The 21698-nt window shown below is 42.3% G+C and overlaps 1 protein-coding gene across 2 annotated transcripts in view; it reads left to right on the top strand.

Moving 5' to 3' along the window:
* unm_sa1614 (un-named sa1614) overlaps positions 1–21698 on the top strand; it is a 188060-nt gene that overhangs the window by 62783 nt on the left and 103579 nt on the right. For both annotated transcript variants that reach the window (XM_063041044.1, XM_063041043.1), the window contains 3 exons: positions 6926–6997; positions 12302–12351; positions 20306–20435. In XM_063041044.1, coding sequence (XP_062897114.1) covers positions 6926–6997; positions 12302–12351; positions 20306–20435 — 252 coding nt within the window. The remainder of the gene's footprint in view (positions 1–6925; positions 6998–12301; positions 12352–20305; positions 20436–21698) is intronic.

Here is a 21698-nt window from a genome sequence, read left to right as displayed (position 1 = left end):
GTTCTTCCTCTTGCCCCCTTTGGGCTGGTATGAACTCTCCTGGGACTACTAGGGGTGCGCCGTACACCAACTCAGCCGACGAGGTGTGCAGATCTTCCTTGAGCGCCGTGCGGATTCCGAGCAGGACCCAGGGAAGCTCGCCCACCCAGTTAGGCCCCTCCAGGCGGGCCATGAGAGCCGACTTCAGGTGTCGGTGGAAACGCTCCACTGGTCCATTTGACTGTGGGTGGTAGGCAGTTCTGTGGTGTAACTGCGATCCTAAAAGGTTGGCCATAGCCGACCACAGGCTGGAGGTGAACTGGGCGCCCCTGTCGGAGGTAATGTGGGCCGGTACCCCGAAGTGGGCTGCCCAGGTTGCAATCAGTGCTCGGGCGCAGGATTCGGAGGTGGTGTCGGTGAGCGGGACTGCCTCTGGCCATCTGGTGAACCGGTCCATCATAGTTAGGAGGTACCACGCTCCTCGCGACACTGGCAGGGGCCCCATGATATCCACATGAATGTGGTCGAACCTCCGGCGGGTGGGTTCAAACTGCTGCGGCGGAGCCTTGCTGTGCCGCTGCACCTTGGCCGTATGGCACTGCATGCACGTTTTGGCCCATTCACTGACCTATTTATGAAGCCCATGCCACACGAATCTGTTGGAGACCAGCCGGATGGTTGTCCTGATGGAGGGGTGCGCTAAGTTGTGAATGGATTCGAAAACCCACTGGCACCAGGCTGCTGGGACGACGGGGCGGGGTTGGCCGGTAGCTACGTCACATAGTAGGGTTCTCTCACCTGGACCTACGGGGAGGTCTTGGAGCTGTAAACCGGAGACTGCAGTCCTGTAACTGGGGATCTGAGTGTCTGCCTGCTGTGCCTCTGCCAGCGCTGCATAGTCCACCCCCTGGGACAGGTCCTGTATGGTAGGTCTGGATAGTGCGTCCGCCACGACGTTGTCCTTTCCAGAGACATGCCGGATGTCCGTCGTGTACTCGGAGATGTAGGACAGATGTCGCTGCTGGCGGGATGACCAGGGGTCGGACACCTTCATGAATGCAAAGGTAAGCAGTTTGTGGTCTGTGAACGCAGTGAAGGGCCTACCTTCCAAGAAGTACCTGAAATGCCGGATTGCCAGGTATAGTGCCAATAGCTCCCAGTCGAAAGCACTGTATTTGAGTTCAGGTGGTTGTAGGTGTTTGCGGAAGAACGCCAGACGTTGCCAGCGACCCTCGATGAGTTGTTCCAGCACTCCACTGACTGCTGTGTTGGATGCGTCCACAGTGAGGGCAGTAGGAACGTCCGTTCTGGGGTGCACTAGCATCGCGACGTTTGCCAAGGCTTCTTCGCTTTTAACGAAAGCGGCTGTGGCCTCTTCGTCCCAGGTAATGTCCTTGCCCTTACCCGACATTAGAGTGAACAGGGGGCGCATGGTTCGGGCTGCTGAGGGGAGGAAACGGTGGTAAAAATTCACCATACCCACGAATTCCTGCAGGCCTTTGATTGTGTTGGGTCGGGGGAAGTTGCAGACCGCGTCTACCTTGGCGGGCAGTGGGGTTGCCCCGTCTTTAGTAATCCTGTGGCCCAGGAAGTCGATGGTATCGAGTCCAAACTGGCATTTGGCTGTGATAATTGTAAGGCCGAATTCGCTCAGGCGGGAGTAGAGCTGGCGGAGGTGGGACAGATGCTCCTGCCGACTACTGCTGGCTATGAGGATGTCGTCCAAATAGATGAATGCAAAGTCCGGGTCGCGTCCCACCGCGTCCATTAGCCGCTGGAAAGTCTGTGCGGCGTTCTTTAGACCAAATGGCATTCGGAGGAATTCGAAAAGTCAGAACGGGGTGATGAGTGCTGTTTTGGGGATGTCGTCCGGATGTACCGGGATTTGATGGTATCCCCGGATGAGGTCTACCTTGGAAAAGATCCTTGCGCCATGTAGGTTTGCTGCGAAGTCTTGAATGTGCGGCACAGGGTAGCGGTCTGGCGTTGTAGCCTCGTTCAGTCTGCGGTAGTCACCACATGGTCTCCAGCCCCCCGTTACCTTGGGCACCATGTGCAGGGGGAGGCCCATGGGCTGTCAGACCGTCATATGATACCCAATTCCTCCATCTTCTTGAACTCCTCCTTCGCCAGTCGGAGCTTGTCCGGGGGAAGCCTTTGAGCACGGGCGTGGAGGGGTGGTCCCTGGGTCGGGATGTGGTGCTGTACTCCGTGTCTGGGCATGGCTGCCGTGAACTGCGGTGTCAGTACTGATGGGAAATCCGCCAGGACCCTGGTGAATTTGTCGTCGGACAGCGTGATGGAGTCCAGGTGTGGGGCTGGCAATTTCGCTTCACCCAGGGAGAACGTTTGAAAAGTCTTGGCGTGGACTAATCGCTTCCCTTGCAGGTTGACCAACAGGCTGTGGGCTTGCAGAAAATCCGCCCCCAGGAGTGGTTGGGCCACAGCGGCCAGTGTGAAGTCCCACGTGAACCGGCTGGAGCTGAACTGTAGCCGCACCATGCGGGTGCCGTAGGTTCGTATTGTGCTGCCATTTGCGGCCCTCAGGGTGGGTCCGGGTTCTCTGTTGCGGGTGTCGTAACTCATTGGAGGTAAAACGCTGATCTCCGCTCCGGTGTCGACCAAAAATCAGCGTCCCGACTGCTTGTCCCAGACGTACAGGATTTTATTTATGATATACAAAGCAACACATGCTGGAGGATGGAGGAACTCAGCGGGTCAGGCAGCATGTCTGGAAAAAAATAAACAGTCAATGTTTTGGGCCAAGACACATCCTCAGGACTGAAGGGGGAAGGTGCCAGAATAAAAAGGTGGGTGGAGGGGAAAGAGGCTAGCTGGAAGGTGATAGGTGAAGCCTGGTATGTGGAAAAGGTCAAGGGCAAGATGTACAATGTTGTAAACTGTTTTCCATTACTTCAAAAAATCATTACAAGTACGATTCCTCAAGGCTTGATCCACAAACATCGTATACAGTATCACAAAGTTGCTGGTCCATTGCGGTTGGTCCTTTTCAATGGTCCAGTGCTATTTTAAATCAGAGATTATCTATCTAAGTATCAGATTACCACTTCACTAAAGGAGAGCAGTGCACAGAGCACAATTGAATTGAATTGAAATATCAGATTACCACTCCACTGTAGGAGAACAGTCACAATTGAATTGAAATATCAGATTACCACTCCAGTGAGGGAGAACAGTGCACAGTGCACAATTGAATTGAAATATCAGATTACAACTCCACTGTGGGAGAACAGTGCACGATGCCAGTTGGAAAAACATGAATGTTTATGGTACGGAAAGCATAAGAGTCAGCTTCAGTGCAGGTCTAAACCTACAATTGAACTCTAAGCAGGTAGCTTTATGTGATCACTGTCTGCTTTTTTTTGTTTTGGAGACCTAATTGGACTACCTTATTATTCTCTGTTCTTCATTGTACTTATTAGAAAATAAGTAATTTATAAAGCAGTTGGGCTTTAGAGCATATTTCTAGATTGTATTTATTAAGTTTGTGGTTTATGAGGTTGTATACATTTTAATACTATTAAAAACTGATGTTTTATACTGATAGCAGGATTTCAGATCCAATTTTTGGTATGTCTATGCTTTCACTCTCAGAATTATGGGGGTGGCCACAGCAAAAAATCTACCAGAATACAGTGTAGCCGTGGGAACTTCAAATCAGAAAACAGGAAATCTACCATATCAGCAGTGCTTTGAAATGTAAAAGTCAAATCATTTACAAAAATGAGCATTCATTTTATTTACTGATAGCGTCAGAACAGGGAGTGAATGCCATTTAGTAATAAAAATTGGTTTGAGTAATATATTTAAAAGGACATCATTTCTTTCAGAACTGTTACAGTAGAGGTTGGTCTTTATAGCCATTTGAAAGGTAAGAGGTTAGAGGAGGAACCTTGGTCCTTGGCAAAAGCCAACAGATTCCCCTTCAAAAGCAAGAAAGCAGGTTTCATAAGATTTGGAAAATCCTGCTTTTGAATAAATGATCCACACTATCCAGAGACTACACGAGCATAGCCCAAAATCATGATAATTATGACACATTTCTGGGCAGTTCCATGCATAAATGAGACCCAGAATTGTCACAATCTTTGTAAATAAATAAATAAATAAATATTTCCCTGATTTTTATTCATGGTCGCCTTTTATTTTAAGTATATAGAGTAGCACACATAAATATTGCATTATCAATATAATAAAGTTTTCTTGAATTCTCTTGTCCTTCATCATGAGCCTAGAATTCCATAGGAAAAGGAAAGTGTATTTAATGTAGTTGAATTAAAAAGTTCCAATTTATTTAAACCAGCCCCTAACATGAGGGATTTAATAAAAAGCTAATACAATATACAAAACTGCTCAGTTGAAGAAACAAAATGTTAATGGTAATTAATCTATCAGTTTTTGAGGGCAGGCGAATATAATTAAAGTGAGAATACACAGCTGGTGGACAAATTGGGATGTGGGAGGAATGGAGATGAAAGTTATGTTTCTGGCTTCATACTTTTGCGGTGGAGGTTGAAAACTGTGATTCCAGCTTTTCCATTGTAGGGAGGTGTCACATTTTAAATTTGTCTGTTGCTTTTGGTCTGCAAAAGGGTTTAAAATTGTATGCCCCAAAACACATGAACAATGTTTGCACCATTCTTCATCAAATTAAAATATTTCTGATTCTCAATCTAGATAGGATCGGTAACTATCTGTGCATAATATTATGATATCACAGTGATTAACTGAGTGGTGATACAAGTTTAAATAGGTGCTTGCGAGTTTTAATTTAAGTAATGAAATAGATCTGGAATTTTTAAAAAATGTTCTGAGTAAAAATCTCATTTAAAACTGTCTGGTTCTCTCTGATGCCCAACAGGGTAGTAAATGTAGAGCAACACACAATCTGCTGGAGGAATCCTGTGGGTCGAGCAGCATCTGTGAGAGAAAGGAATTGTCGATGTTTCAGGGCAAAAACCTACATCATGACTGATGGCCAGGTTGGACCCAAAACATTGGCAATTCCTTTCCCTATTAGATACTGCTCAATCCACTGAGTTCAATCAGTATTCCTCTACATTCCAATATCTGCAATCTCGTGTGTCTCCAGGGAAGGAACTACTGTTTTTGATCAATGTGGCCTTGTGATTCCATGCAACTAATGATAAATAACTCCTCCTTTCGAGGGTGATTAAGGATGGACAGTAAATGACAGCATTTCCTGTGTCATCGATATCACATGAATGAATATTTATTATTTATCTTACACATCCATTAATGTTAATCAGTTAATTTTCACATTCCTGGCTTTGGTGAAAGATCTTAAATCTGATTCTGTTCTCAAGTGTGATTCTGTTCATATTAATTTTTACAGCTGTTAATATGTCCCTGATCTAAATATGTAGGTAGTTTGAAAGGACGAGAAATAAAAGCAAGGCTATAATGCTGAGGCTTTATAAGGCATTGACCACAACACATTATGTTGAGAAATTTTGGGCTCCTGATGTACTAGCATTGGAGAGAGTCCAAAGGAGGTGCACGGGAATGATCCTGGAAATGAAGGGGTTAACATACGAGGAGCATTTGAAGCCTCTGGGCCTGTACTCGGTGGAATTTAGAAGAATGCTGGGGGGGGAAATCTCATTGAAGCCAGTCAGATATAGAAAAGCCTAGACAAAGTGGACAGGGAGAGAATGTTTCTTATGATGGAGTCTAGGTCCAGAGGACTTAGCCTCAGAATACAAGGTCACTCCAATAGAACAGAGATGAGGAGGAACTTCTTTAGACAGAGAGTAGTAAATCTGTGGAATTCATTGCCACAGATGGCTGTGAAAGCCAAGTCATTGGGTATATTTAAAATGGAGGTTGATAGGTTCTTGATTAATAAGGGTGTCAGAGGCAGGAGAGGGATACTAAATGGAATGGTGGAGCAGACCCAATGGGCTGAATAGCCTTATTCTGCTCTGTCTTATGGTCTTATGTAACAGGGTCATTTTATAAGTATTATTTAAAATGAAATTGCTCCTTGAAAGTGTCAGTATATTGCATGATGTGTCTATTTAGTTGATCAACAGGATTTCACAGCTCTACCAGTTATTCTGATTGTAACTCTTAATTGATTTCTAAATTGATTCGTTTTTTTTAAAAAATTACTTATTCAAAAAATTGACCAAGACCAGCTTTTAATTTGAATTTCTTAGAGACTAGCCAGAAACAATACGAAGAAAATAATTAATTTTTAACTAACTCTGCCACAAAGTCATTTGCAATGTTTGACCTTGATCAATTTATCTTCAGTCACATTTGTACCATAACTTATTTAAGTGTATGGGTCAAAAGTAGAAACATAAGAACAGGATTTGGTATTCCCTCCTTGTTTTGACATTCAATTACAACATGACTAATCTGGATCATTATTACATGACGATGCTCCATATCCTTTGATAACTTTACCCAACAAAAATCTAGCGTTTTCATTGAATTAAATAGAACACAGATTTTATTTCAAACAACATAGCGTAGATCAATCTCCATGATTAATCTTTTCTGAAACAAAACAAAACACAGTAAATCTTTGTAAGGTTTAGCAATGAGGGCTTGCAGATAATTTGATTGTAAAAGGTATTATCATGCCCAGTCTTGTTCTAACCTGACATCCAAATAAACACACCTGCAGACTTGGCGGCAGAGGTGCAGCTTTCCTTGCTGATTCTCCCATTCAGGTGACACATGCTACTCAGATTATTCAAAACTGAAGATTAAAGCTGGATCCATCTATTTGTTCGCCTGCTTGCTAAGCTCACTGGCCCTTTAAACAAGAAAATTATTTATCATTAAGCTCATATTACTTAGTTTTACACTTATTGTCTACTGTATGGTTTCCCTTTCACACACATTCTCATTCAGTTCTTTCATAATCCTGACTGTATGTTTTCTGCTTCAGTTGCAGAGTGCGAATCATATTGTATTTTTCCTGAACTCTCTACTGAGAGGAGAACTGAAAGGAGTCAAAGGGGTAAGGAAGTATTGACTATGATTTTATAAAAATCCTTTGGCAATATAGAACAATTAATGATGAATAAATCCTCTGATTTTTATGCTTCTTTGGAGTATCAGATGCAGCTTGTTACTAACATAAATACAACTACTTTTTTAAAAAAAAGCAATTGCAGAACTCAGGACAAATTAACTACTATGTGCTGAGTTTGATGCCCAGCTTCCTCTTAGGTAACTAAACTAAGTGAAGTACTCCCGAAAAGTGTTCATTAACACTTTCCTATCCCAATCCATCGACCACAGTCAGCAGTTGAAAATAAAATTAGATTTGAATCAATTTGTTATCAGTATGCATCTTGACTGGCTGTGTCACCGCCTGGTACAGGAACTGTACTACCCTCAATTGCAGGGCACTGCAGAGAGTGGTGCGGACACCCAGCGCATCTGTGAATGTGAACTTTCCTCTATTCAGGACATATACAGCAGCAGGTGCATAAAACGGGCCCAGAAGATCATCAGGGACTCCAGCCACCCCAACAACAAACTGTTTCAGCTGCTACTGTCTGGCAAAAGGCATCAAGGCCAGGAATAACAGGCTATCAGATTTATCAATAGACATTGATCTCACTGTACATAGTATCTGACTGTACATACATGTATTCAAAACAAATATGTATACAATCTTATCACAAACAAGAGAAAATCTGCAGATGCTGGAAATCCAAGCAACACACACAAAATGCTGGAGGAACTTAGCAGGCCAGGCAGCATCTATGGAAAAGAGTACAGCTGACGTTTCAGGCCTAGACCCTTCAATTGTACTCTTTTCCATACATGCTACCTGGCTGCTAAGTTCCTCCAGCATTTTGTGTGAGTTGCATGTGTACAATCTTAGTGTTTGGGTAATAGCTTCCCTCATTTCTCCTCTTAGTTGCTTGTACATTGCAACGGAGACGCAACATAAAGATTTTTACTCCTTAGATGTAAGAAATTAATAAATGATCAATTATCAATTTGAATTGACTAAAGCCAACACATTACCTCAGCTTTTACCAAGAATGCAAGCATGGACATGAAGTTGTTGGAGGATTCTCTGATGTTATGACTGAAAGAAGGAAGTATACAGAATGAGAATCAGGTTTATTATCGCCGGCATGTGTCATGAAATTTGTTACCTTAGCAGCAGCAGTTTAATGCAATACGTAATATAGAAGAAGAAAAATAAATAAGTAAATACTATAGGAAGGATGTGGAAGCATTGGAAAGAGTACAGAGGAGATTTACCAGGATGCTGCCTGGTTTAGAGAGTATGCATTATGATCAGAGATTAAGGGAACTAGGGCTTTACTCTTTGGAGAGGAGGATGAGAGGAGACATGATAGAGGTGTACTAGATAATAAGAGGAATAAATAGAGTGGATAGCCAGTGCCTCTTCCCCAGGGCACCACTGCTCAATACAAGAGGACATGGCTTTAAGGTAAGGGGTGGGAAATTCACGGGGGATATTAGAGGAAGGTTTTTTACTCAGAGAGTGGTTGGTGCATGGAATGCATTGCCTGAGTCAGTGGTGGAGGCAGATACGCTCGTGAAGTTTAAGAGACTACTAGACAGATATATGGAGCAATTTAAGGTGGGGGCTTATATGGGAGGCAGGGTTTGAGGGTCGGCACAATATTGTGGGCTGAAGGGCCTGTACTGTGCTGTACTATTCTATGTTCTATGTAAATCAATTACAGTATGCATATATTGAAGATTAAAAATCATGCAAAAAGCAGAAATAATAACCGTATAACCATATAACAATTATAGCACGGAAACAGGCCATCTCGGCCCTTCTAGTCTGTGCCGAACTCTTACTCTCACCTAGTCCCACCGACCTACACTCAGCCCATAACCCTCCATTCCTTTCCTGTTTCCAATTTAACTTTAAACAACACTGATCCCGCCTCAACCACTTCTGCTGGAAGCTCGTTCCACACAGCTACCACTCTCTGGGTAAAGAAGTTCCCCCTCATGTTACCCCTAAACTTTTGCCCTTTAACTCTCAACTCATGTCCTCTTGTTTGAATCTCCCCCACTCTCAATGGAAAAAGCCTATCCACATCAACTCTATGTATCCCCCTCATAATTTTAAATACCTCTATCAAGTCCCCCCTCAACCTTCTACGTTCCAAAGAATAAATCCCAACTTGTTCAACCTTTCTCTGTAACTTAGGTGATGAAACCCAGGTAACATTCTGTAAATCTTCTCTGTACTCTCTCTATTTTGTTGGCATCTTTCCTATAATTCGGTGACCAAAACTGTACACAATACTCCAAATTTGGCCTCACCAATGCCAGGTACAAATTCAACATTACATCCCAATTCCTATACTGAATGCTCTGATTTATAAAGGCCAGCATACCAAAAGCTTTCTTCACCATCCTATCCACATGAGATTCCACCTTCAGGGAACTATGCACCATTATTCCTAGATCCCTCTGTTCTACTGCATTCTTCAATGCCCTACCATTTACCATGTATGTTCTATTTTGATTAGTCCTACCAAAATGTAGCACCTCACATTTATCAGCATTAAATTCCATCTGCCATCTTTCAGCCCACTCTTCTAACTGGCCTAAATCTCTCTGCAACCTTTGAAAACCTACTTCATTATCCACAACTCCACCTATCTTAGTATCATCTGCATACTTACTAATCCAATTTACCACCCTATCATCCGGATCATTAATGTATATGACAAACAACATTGGACCCAGTACAGATCCCTGAGGCACACCACTAGTCACCGGCCTCCAATCTGACCAAAACAGTTATCCACCACCACTCTCTGGCGTCTCCCATCCAGCCACTGCTGAATCTATTTTACTACTTCAATATTAATACCTGATGATTGAACCTTCCTAACCAACCTTCCGTGTGGAACCTTGTCAAAGGCCTTACTGAAGTCCATATAGAAAGCATCCACCACCTTATCCTCGTCAACTTTCCTAGTAACCTCTTCAAAAAATTCAATAAGATTTGTCGAACATGACCTTCCACGCACAAATCCATGTTGACTGTTCTTAATCAGACCCTGTCTATCCAGATAATTATATATACCATCTCTAAGAATACTTTCCATCAATTTACCCACCACTGACGTCAAACTCACAGGCCGACAATTGCTAGGTTTACTCTTAAAACCCTTTTTAAACAATGGAACAACATGAGCAATACGCCAGTCCTCTGGCACCATCCCTGTTTCTAATGACATTTGAAATATTTCTGTCAGAGCTCCTGCTATTTTCACACTAACTTCCTTCAAGGACCTAGGGGATATCCTGTCAGGACCCGGAGACTTATCCACTCTTATATTCCTTCAAGACTCTAGTACTTCCTCTTCTTTAATCATCATAGTTTCGATAAGTTCCCTACCTGTTTCCCTTATCTTACACACTTCAATATCCTTCTGTCTATTCCCCTTCCCTCTCCTGACAGTCACCCAGCTACCTGTCTCCTGACTCTTAGGGGTGACTATCTCCCTGTAACTCCTCTCTATTTCTGTCTCTGCCTCCCGAATGATCCGAAGTTCATCCAGCTCCAGCTCCAGTTCCCTAACTTGGTTTGTCAGGAGCTGCAGCTAGATGCACCTTTCGCAGGTGTAGTTATCAGGGACGATTGTGCTCGCCCTGACTTCCCACATCCTGCAAACGGAGCACTCAACTGCCCTAACTGCTGCCTCCATTACCTACTCTTAAGGTAATTAGATTTATTAAAGGAACTGACCCAACCTTACCTCACTTGGAGTGAAGCTCTTCCTCAGCCTCTGCTCGTCGAAGCCTCAGGAGCCAAAGCCTTCCTACTCTGTCTCCCTCTACTCCGTCACCCGCTACAACTAATATAGTATATTAAAATATGTATTTTTAATATATATTAAAAAACTGAGGTAGTGTTCACGGGTTCAATGTCCATTTAGGAATCTGATGGCAGAGGGGAAGAAGATGTTCCTGAATCGCTGAGTGTGTGCCTTCAGGCTTCTGTGCCTCCTACTTGATTGTAACAGTGAGAAAAGGGCATGCCCTAGGTGCTGGAGGTCCTTAATAATGGATGCTGTCTTTCTGAGATACCGTTCCTTGAACATGTCCTAGGTACTTTGTAGGCTGGTACTCAAGATGGAACCGACTAAATTTACAACCCTTTGCAGCTTCTTTCGGTCCTGTGCAGTAGCCCCCCCCCCCCCCCGCCTCCCCAATACGAGACAGTGATGGAGCCTGTCAGAATGCACTCCTCGGTACAGCTATAGAAGTTTTTGAGTGTATTTGTTGACACATCAAATCTCTTCAAACTCATAATTCAGTATAGTTGCTGTCTTGCCTTCTTTATAGCTGCATCGATATGTTGGGACCAGGTTAGGTCCTCAGAGAACTTGACACCTAGGAACTTGAAACAGCTCACTCTCTCCAATTCTGATCCCACTAAGGATTGGTATGTGTTCCTTCATCTTACCCTTCCTGAAATCCACAATAGTTTTTCCGTCTTACTGATGTTGAGTGCAAGGTTGTTGATGCAACACCACTCCACTAGTTGCTGAGCCTAATTTGGTTTGGGAACCAATCTTTTATTGAGCCTAATTTATTCACAGATTTTGAGATGCATGAAAAATTCGTATTTCACCCCGGAGATAGTGGGATATGCAGTTACAGTAAGAAAAGCTGAAAATATAAATATAAAATAGGAAGCATAACCACAAGAGATTTTCTAGATGCTGGAGATCCTGCATGACACACATGCAATGCAGGAACCATTTAGCAGATCAGGTGGCATCAAGAGCACTGACATGTCTTCAATCTGAAACATGAATTCTGTTTCTCTTTCCACAGACTGCCTGACCTATTGAATGTTTATGGTTGTTTCTGTTTTTATTTCAGATATCCATCATATGTAGTTTTATTTTTATATGCATTTGCAGGTGTGATTCGGTCACAGAAATGTGTTGACTAAAAAGCAGTATGCAATATTCATAACTCATTGTAATGTGGCTTCTAAGCAGCTGAATTTGAAACGTGAAATGTACTAACACAAGGAATTCAGCTAATAGAATTACATTTATACTATTGATCTGTCCACCACCCAAGCCATGATGTCTTCTCACTGTTGCCATCAGGAAGAAGGTACAGGAGCCTCTGGAACCACCAGGTTCATGAACAGTTATTACCTCTCAACCATTAAGCTCTTGAACCAATGGGGATAATCATCATTGAAATGTTCCCAAAACCTTCGGACTTTGTTTAGTACCAGTCCGGGTTACTGATTCTCTTTACTTTTTATATTTTGTTGCAGGATATAAAGAAACCCTTTGACAAAGCTTGGAAAGATTATGAAGGCAAATTGTGAGTTAAAATATATGTCTTTTGATGCACCGTGAGTCCAGTTATATATATATATATTTTGCTTTGTGATATCTATTATCAGAAGGTCACAGAATTTCACACGACAAAAGAAATCTTCATACTCTGCCTAGAGATGCCGATTCAAAGAGCTATACTAGTCTCACTCACCTTATTCTTTCATATAGCTGCATAAAATTTTGCTTTTCCAATTAATTAATCCAGTTACCGAATTTGAGGCAGTATATTGGAAATCATGTTTTTGAAAGAAAACCATTAATTAACTAAACAATAATAACATTTAAATAAACATTCACAAAATGCTGGAGGAACTCAGCAGGCCAGGCAGCATCTATGGAAAAGAGAACAGTTGATGTTTTGGGCTGAGACCCTTCATCAGGACTGGAGAAAAAAGAAAGATTTAGATAAACTTTGCCTTGAATTCAGTTTTGAAGAAACTGCTACTCATACACTGGACTTGCCTGATTTCCAACCTACTCCCACCCATTCCATTTGCTGTCCCCTACCTGACGCCCTCCTCCCCTACAGAAACCAGTGAGCAAAGCATATTAACTGAAGATTTTTAAGCAAGTATTTCCGCTTATGATGACTGAAAAAGGTGGGCTTATGTTTATGTCTAGACTTTCTGATATGAAAAAGTAATTAATCCTTTGCATCAATCCGCCCAGTTGTGTTATTACCAAAACGTCTATATAATGTTGTTAGTAATGCATTTTAAATAGTATCATATTGAGGTATTGCGGGATTATGAATCAGAAATATGACTCAAAATTGTAAGGTACTTGTTTGGATTGGGTGGTGGAGTGGAGATACAGTATGTCTCTAACAAAGGAGGTGTAATGCACAAGCAAGAGAAAATCTGCAGATGCTGGAAATCCGAGCAACACACACAAAATGCTGGAGGAATTCAGCAGGTCAGGCAGCATCTATGGAAAAAAAATACAGTCGATGTTTCGGACCGAAACCCTTCGGCAAGACTGGAGAAAAAAAGCTGAGGATTAGATTTAAAAGATGGGGAGAGTGGGGAGAGAACCACAAGATGATAACTGAGACCTAGAGGGGGAGGGATGAAGGAAAGAGCTGGGAAGTTGATTGGTGAAAGAGACAGAAGGCCATGGAAGAAAGAAAAAGGGGTAAGAAGCACCAGAGGGAGGTGATGGGTGGGCAAGGAGATGAGGTGAGAGAGGGAAAAGGGGATGTGAAATGGAGAGTAGGGGTGGTTGGAGGGTATTACCAGAAGTTTGAGAAATCGATGTTCATGCCATCAGTTTGGAGGCTTCCCAAACAGAATATAAGGTGCTGTTCCTCCAACCTAAGTGTGGTCTCATCAGGACAGTGATGGACGTATTGGAATACGAATGGGGAAGTGGAATTAAAATGGGTAGCCATTGGGAGATTCAGCTTGTTCTGGCAGGTGGAGTGTAGATGCTCGTTGAAGCGGTCTCTCAATCTACATTGGACTTACCGATGTACAGGAGGCCAACTCGGGAGAACTGAACACAGTACATGACCCTAACAGATTCACAGGTGAAGTGTCGCGTCACCTGGAAGGACTGTTCAGGCTCTGGATGATAGTGAGGGAAGGGGTGTAGGGGTAGGCATAACACTTGTTCAGCTTGCAAGGATAAGTGCCAGGAAGGAGGTCAGTGGGTAGAGATGAGTGGACAGGGGAGTCATGTCGAAAGTGATCCCTGTGGAAAGCAGAAAGTTGGCGGGGGGGTGGAGTGAAAGATGTGTTTGATGGTAGGATCCCATTGGAAGTGGTGGAAGTTTTGGAGAATTATGAGCTGGATGCAGAGGCTGATGGGGTGGTAGGTGAAGACAGGAGAAACCCTATCCCTGGTAGGGTGATGGGAGGATGGGGTAAGAGAAGACGTGCATGAAATGGAAGAGACGCGGTTGAGGGCAACATTGATGGTGGAGGAAGGGAAGCCCCTTTCTTTGAAAAAGGACATCTCCTTCATCCTAGATGGCATTTTTACAAGAAGTAGGCTGGGACAAGTCACAGTCTAGGTGGCTGTGAGAGTCCGTGGGTTTGTAATAGACTTTGGTGGATACGCTGTCTCCAGAGATAGAGACAGTGAGATCGAGAAAGGGATGAGAGGTGTCAGAAATGGACCAGGTGAATTTAAGCGGGGTGGAAGTTGATGAAGTCAACAAGTTCAGCATGAGTGCAGGAAGCAGCACCAATGTAGTGTAGGAAAAGTGGGGGTTCCAGTGTAGCCTTGGAACATAGACTGTTCCACGTAGCCGACTAACAGGCAGGAATAGCTGGGACCTGTGCAAGTGCACGTGGCTACCCCTTTTGTTTGAAGGAAGTGGGGGGAGCCAAAGGAAACATTATCGAGAGTGAGGACAAGTTCCGCTAGGCAGAGGACAGTGGTGGAGGGGAACGGGTTAGGTGTAATGCACTCTTCCCTCCGCTAGCCTGCAAGTCACTCTTGGGCAAGGTGTAGCACCTGCTTAGCCCTCCAATCAGGGTCACGTGAAGCCATGGGAGCAGGTGGTGGATGGTTGTACGAGCAGCTGGTGTATATCACAAGTCCTGGTTATGTGACCACTGATGCCAGCCAGACAATCTCTGAAGGGTACTGATAAAGGTTGGGGTCACCTGTCTTATAAAGACACCACCCAGAAGAAGGCAATAGCAAACCACTTCTGTAGAAAAATTTGCCAATAATCATGGAAAGACCATGCCATCCATGTCATTCATTTCATTATTGAGGTAGTACAAGGGTCAAGCAATAACATAATGTGTTTTAGTTACAGAGGAAATGCAGCTGAGGCAGAGAATAAAGTATAAGACATGGCAAGGAAGATTGTGAGCCACCACTGAGTTCCTTCAGCAGTTTGTTTTTTGCTGCAGATTCAAGCATCTGCAGTCTTCACTGTTGGTTTGTCAGATCTGAGCTTCTCAGCTCTGTCTACGATGACCCCCATCTAAATCACACAGCTGCAGAGTAGGCAGTAGTATGAAAACCTGTTTCAATGTTGAGTGCCTAGCAACCAACAACTTACATCAACTTGACCTAATTTCACAATGTAACATCATTTCATTTGTAACAACATCATTATGTCTCCATCCCACGCATAAAATTGCTCATCTGACTAAGTTTGATTCATGACGCAAAGTGCCAGTTTAGATTTCTATAGATGCTACCTGGAAAATAATATAATCATATTGTACTTAATAGACATCCATTTTCATACTTATGGTGCTGCAGAAATGGAATTTTGGAATTTCGAGACACAAAACTGAATGCTGTACTCCAGGAGCATTTTATTTTATAAAACCCTACAATTATTTGACACTGGCTAATTACATCTCATCAGTCTACCCACGATAATCAGTAAAATCGTGGAAGATTTAAACATTAGCTTTATTTTTCACACGTACATCAAAATATAAAGTAAAATGCGTAATTTTGCATCAAATCAAATTAGCGAGGATTGTGTTTGGCCATGTTTCCCGTGCCAATATAGCATGCACACAACTCACTAACCTGACCTTGTGTCTGGAACTTGGGAGGAAACAGGAACCTGGAGAAAGCATACAACACCTTGTAGACAGAGGTGGGAATCGAATCCCGATCTTACAGCTGGTGCTGTAAAGGATTGTGCTAATTGCCATGCCATCCTTTTAAGTGATTAATGATTTTTAATGTTAATTCGCCCTTGAAGATTATGGAATTGAAAAACTTACTGATTTAATCAATGACATTTATGAGACTGGAATAATACCAGAAGAGATGAAGAAATCAGTATTTATCACTCTTCCTAAGAAACGCGGAGCAAGAGAATGTGAATTACATAGGACCATAAATTTAATGAGTCATATCACCAGGATATTTCTAAGAATTTTGATGATGAGCTACAAGCTGAAATAGGTAGAGAACAATGCGGTTTTGTGAAAGACAAAGGTACAAGAAACGCAATACAGGTGTCCCCCGCTTTTCGAACGTTCGCTTTACGAAACCTCACTGTTAGGAAAGACCTACATTAGTTACCTGTTTTCGCTAACAGAAGGTGTTTTCACTGTTATGAAAAAAGGCAGCGTGCGCCCTGAGCAGGCGCTCCTCCCCCAGATTCAGAACGGCATTCTAGCCGGCATTGCTTAATCACGTGCCTGTGAGCAGCCATTTGCAAGATGAGTTCTAAGGTATTGGAAAAGCCTAAAAGAGCTTGTAAGGGTGTTACACTTAGCGTAAAACTAGACATAATTAAGCGTTTTGATTGTGGTGAACGAAGTGAGGACAAAGTGAGTTTGGCTTATGGAAGTTGAAGAGGTTTTGGCATCCCATGACCAAGAACTGATAGATGAAGAGCTGATGCAATTGAAAGAGGAAAGGATAACGATCGAAACTGAATGCAGTAGCGAATGGACTGAAAGTGAAGTTGTCCAGGAACTGAACCTGAAGCAACTGCGTGAGATTTTCGCTGCAATTATTGCAGAAAAGTACAACTTTAATTTTGAAAGGGTACGTCGGTTTAGGGCATATTTGCAAGATGGTTTGAGTGCTTACAGAGAACTGTATGATAGAAAAATGCGCGAGGCTAGCAGTCAAGCATACTGTCGTTAATCAAGCCTTCCACATCAGCCACAGCAGACGACGACCTCGACCTTCGACATCGAGGCAGGCAGACATAGAAGAAGATGACCTGCCTGCTCTGATGGAAACAGACGACACCTCAGTGTCCCACCACCCCAACCCCCGGGCTGCGGACTGATACCGATTCGCGGAGAATGCAGTGGTAGCCAGGACGCACTCAGCACATCTTTAAGAAAAAAGCCGAAATAAGCAAGCTAATTAATTAGGTGCCGCCTGGCACATAATTGTCAGCCCAGATCAGAGGTGACGCAATCAGCATTCGCCTCTGATGTGGGCCGACATTTATGTGCCGGGCGGCACCTAATTAATTAGCTTGTTTATTTCGGCTTTTTTCTTAAAAATGTGCTGGGTGCGTCCTGGCCACCGCTGTACCCCTGCGTGCTTCGCAGATCGGTATTGGTTCGTTGCCTGGAGGTTGGGACCACTGCACCACCCCACCCTCCAACGACTCAGCCTAAGACACCACCACCAGTGTGCTCGGCGCTGTCTTCCCAATTCCAGTAAGTGATACTATGCTGTACATACATTATTTCTACTTTATATAAGCTGTGTATTTTTATGCGTTATTTGGTATGATTTGGCAGCTTCATAGCTTGAAGGTTACTGGAGAGAGTGTTTCTGCTGAGAGCGCTTGCGTGAGATTTTCGCGACGGAGAACAGTGCGGCAATGATTGTAGAGAAGTATTTCTACTTTATATAGGCTGTGTATTTATCATATCATTCCTGCTTTTACTATATGTTACTGTTATTTTAGTTTTTATGTGTTATTTGGATGATTCGGTAGGTTATTTTTGGGTCTGCGAACGCTCACAAATTTTTCCCATATAAATAAATGGGAATTGCTTCTTCGCTTTACGACATTCTGGCTTACGAACCATTTCATAGGAACGCTCTACCTTCGGATGGCAGGGGAAACCTGTATTTTTCCAGCATCTTCAGAATTCCTGTTGTTGATGTTAAGGGTACTATCAGAACGAGCTATTCAAGTGCAAAAAGATTTGTTGGTTTGTTTTATCGACTACACAAGAGCATTTGATAAAGTGAAGCACAATAAATTATTTGAAATATTACAGGAAACTCTAGATCTAGATTCGAAAGACCTCCGCTTAATCAGAAATCTGTACTGGGAACATACTGCCGCTGTAAGAATAGATGGAGAAGTGAGTCAGTTTATGAAAATCAAGAGAGGCGTTAGACAAGGGTGTGTTTTCTCCCCGATTTATTTAATGTGTACAGTGAAACAACATTACAAAAAAAAAAGACATCTTGGGAATCAAAGTTGGCGGTGAAAACATCAATAATTTCAGATATGTGGTTGACACTGTATTAGTTGCAAGTATGGAGGAAGAACTACAAAACTTAATTGATATAGTTGTTGAAGAAAGCGCAAAAATGCGTCTATCTATCAATTGCAAAAAGACAATGTATGGTGATATCCAGAAAGAAGGAGAATCCTATATGCAGGCTGAGAATAAACAGGGAAGACATAAAACAAGTACAGAACTTTTGCTACTTAGGAAGCTGGGTGACATCAGATGGCAGGTGTGACATGGATATCAAAAGAAGAATAGGGATGGCAAAAGACACCTTTACAAGAATGAAGAGTATGCTGACCAATACTGAACTCGGCATGACAACCGGCCTCAGAGTACTGAAATGTTACGTTTATCCAGTTATGTTAGATGGCTCAGAATGTTGGACAATATCTAATAACATGAGGAAACAAATTGAAGCAGCAAAGATGTGGTTTTTGAGGAGGATGCAAAGAATATCACAAACGAAATGAATATCTAATGATGTCATGAACAGAGCAAACACAAAAAGAGAAATAATGTATGAGATCATGAAAAGGCAACGTAACTTCATTGGATATGTGATTAGGAAAGAAGAGTTAGAATGCACGGAAATTATGAGAAAGATTGAAGGGAAGAAAGCAAGAGGAAGATAAAGACAAATGATGATGGAGACAGCAGCCAGAGAACTGGAAATGAATACCAATGAATTGATCCACTTGACCGGAAACAGGAGTGTGTGGGCCATGGCAGTCAAACCTCAAACTGGACATGGCACCTGATAGAACCATAGAACATTACAGTACAGAAACAGGCCTTTTGGCCCTTCTTGGCCGTGCCGAACCATTCTTCTGCCTAGTCCCACTGACCTGCACCTGGACCATATCCCTCCATACACCTCTCATCCATGTACCTGTCCAAGTTTTTCTTAAATGTTAAAAGTAAGCCCGTATTTACCACTTCATCTGGCAGCTCATTCCACACTCCCACCACTCTATGTGTGAAGAAGCTTCCCCCCCCCATGTTCACTTTAAACTTTTCCCCCTTCACCCTTAACCCGTGTTCTTTCGTTTTTTTCTCCCCTAGCCTCAGTGGAAAAAGCCTGCTTGCATTCGCTCTATACCCATCATAATTTTATATACCTCTATCGAATCTCCCGTCATTCTTCTACGCTCCAGGGAATAAAGTCCTAACCTATTCAACCTTTCTCTGTAACTCAGTTTCTCAAGTCCTGGCAATATCCTTGTAAACCTTCTCTTCACTCTTTCAACCTTATTAATATCTTTCCTGTAATTTGGTGACCAAAACTGCACACAATACAATGCCTTATACAACCTCACCATAACATTCCAACTCTTATACTCGATGATGATGATGAATGTTAATTATTTCAATGACAGAACTAGCAAGAGACACCTTCTTTTCAAAAAAGCTTCCTACCGATTTTCATTTTGGATCTCAGTAGGACCATTCAGATTCCTCATTGCAGCCTTTATCCAAATGTACACAAAGGAAGTGAAATCCAGAAATGTGAGAGCATCTACTCCCAATGTCAAGGCAGGGTATGATGGGAATCCATAGAAAATCATAGCTTGCATAAATAGTTGTCATACAGCAAATGCAGTAATGCAGTGTGTGCTGTCTCCAAAATGGGGCAGCACAATAGTGTAGTTGTTATCATAATGATATTATACTGCCACCAACTCGGTTTCAAAAGCTTGTAGGGTCTCACTATGGCTATGTGGTTTTCCTCCATGTGCTCTGGTTTCCTCACACTTTCTAAAGATGTACAGGTTAAAAGGTTAATTGGTCACACTGACATAATTGAATGGCATGGGCTCATTGGCAGGCTGTAACCGTGCTGTATCTCTAAATAAATAAAATTACACTGAAGTTATTCACCAATACTACTCTGCCAGCACCTTTTCAACTCTTGACCTTCACCAGTAAAATGACCAAGATCTAATGTCATTTGGGAGTGAACTTTTAAAAAGATAAGCTTGGTATGTGAATGCATTTCTCTTTTTTTGACAGTACTAAAATTGAAAAAGAGAAGAGAGAACTTGCAAAGCAGTATGGAATGGTACGAGTTGAAGTAACTGGAGGTGAAATAGCAGAGGAAATGGAAAAAGAGCGGAGGATGTTTCAGCTACAGATGTGTGAGGTTAGTTAGAATTTCTGATGCAGCTGCTTTTCATAGTCTTTAAGTACTTTGCTCATTAGTTTTAGAAAAAGGTAATTAATTTATCATTTGTAATCACCAATGTAAAGGACTCAAGTTCTGGGAATTTGAACACTCCAGTTTTTCCCACTAGTGTTCATTAAGCATTCTTGGCTCTACCATACCAATGGGCAAGCAAAATGCTTTCACAGCTGTCTGATATAACAGCTGTCAATGTGAGTTTCCTCTGCACCAATGTTACCATTCTCTGGTTATAGTTATGGTATGGTTATCAGCTGGGATTTCACTCAACAACTACACATACATTGTCTCCAAAAAGTAGTGACGTTTGATAACAGAAGAAGAAGCAAAGGAGTAATGAGAAATCATGATGAACTGGCGTCACTTGGTACAAAATTGCAAAATGATAACTCTGAAATTGGCAATGTGCTTTTGGTAATTTCACACTTGAGCATTGGCTTAATCTAAACAGCAGGTAGGTTTTTATTAGGTATGTTGGTTGTGTCCAAAGGAAAAAAGTGCTTGGAATCACTTAGCACTTTAGTTCAAGGGTCTTTATTAGGTATGTCAAAAATCAAATTTACAAAAATTTGCAAAAATACTGAAAAGATAACTGCCAATATTTATTAAAAAAATTATCTACCAGAAAACACAATAATAGCTCCATGCTATACTTTCAGCGTGAGTTCCTGGCAGCCCTGATCTCTCTCCCACTGGGAGCAAAGAGTCCCGTTTATTAGCCACTAGGACATACCATCTTTAATTACTCACAAAGTTAACTTAAGAATTAGAATATGATACACCCTGCGATTTAGTTACAATTATATTACAAAATAAACAGAAGTATCTACCTGAAAATAGGTATGTATACAACATATACACATTTACACATCCCCATTACTAAAGAAATGGAATATTGCACTGTACGTGGTGGGAAAGGTACTATAAAACCCACCCAAGTGCATCAGTTTGGTTTAGGACTGTATATGGGAATATACTAGGGAAGGCACTAAAGTGTGCGTACACTCAGTGCAATAATAGCAGAATGACAAGGCAATGCTTGTATGTGTGGTATGTGTATAAATGTGTTTGTGGAAGGAGTGCATTTATCAAGTGCTGTCCACCACAGTTTTCCATTTCAATGTCATTTTCTCTGAACTGTAGGCAGCAACTAAAGATATCTCAGTTATTCACATTCCCCAATTTAGTGTCCTCTTATTTATTCTAATTCTTCTTATCAAATAC

The sequence above is a fragment of the Mobula hypostoma genome, chromosome 2 (assembly GCF_963921235.1).
Source record: "Mobula hypostoma chromosome 2, sMobHyp1.1, whole genome shotgun sequence".
NCBI classification, from domain to species: domain Eukaryota; kingdom Metazoa; phylum Chordata; class Chondrichthyes; order Myliobatiformes; family Myliobatidae; genus Mobula; species Mobula hypostoma.
Note: the sequence above shows the minus strand (reverse complement) of the source record. Positions and strands in the feature narration are given on the sequence as shown.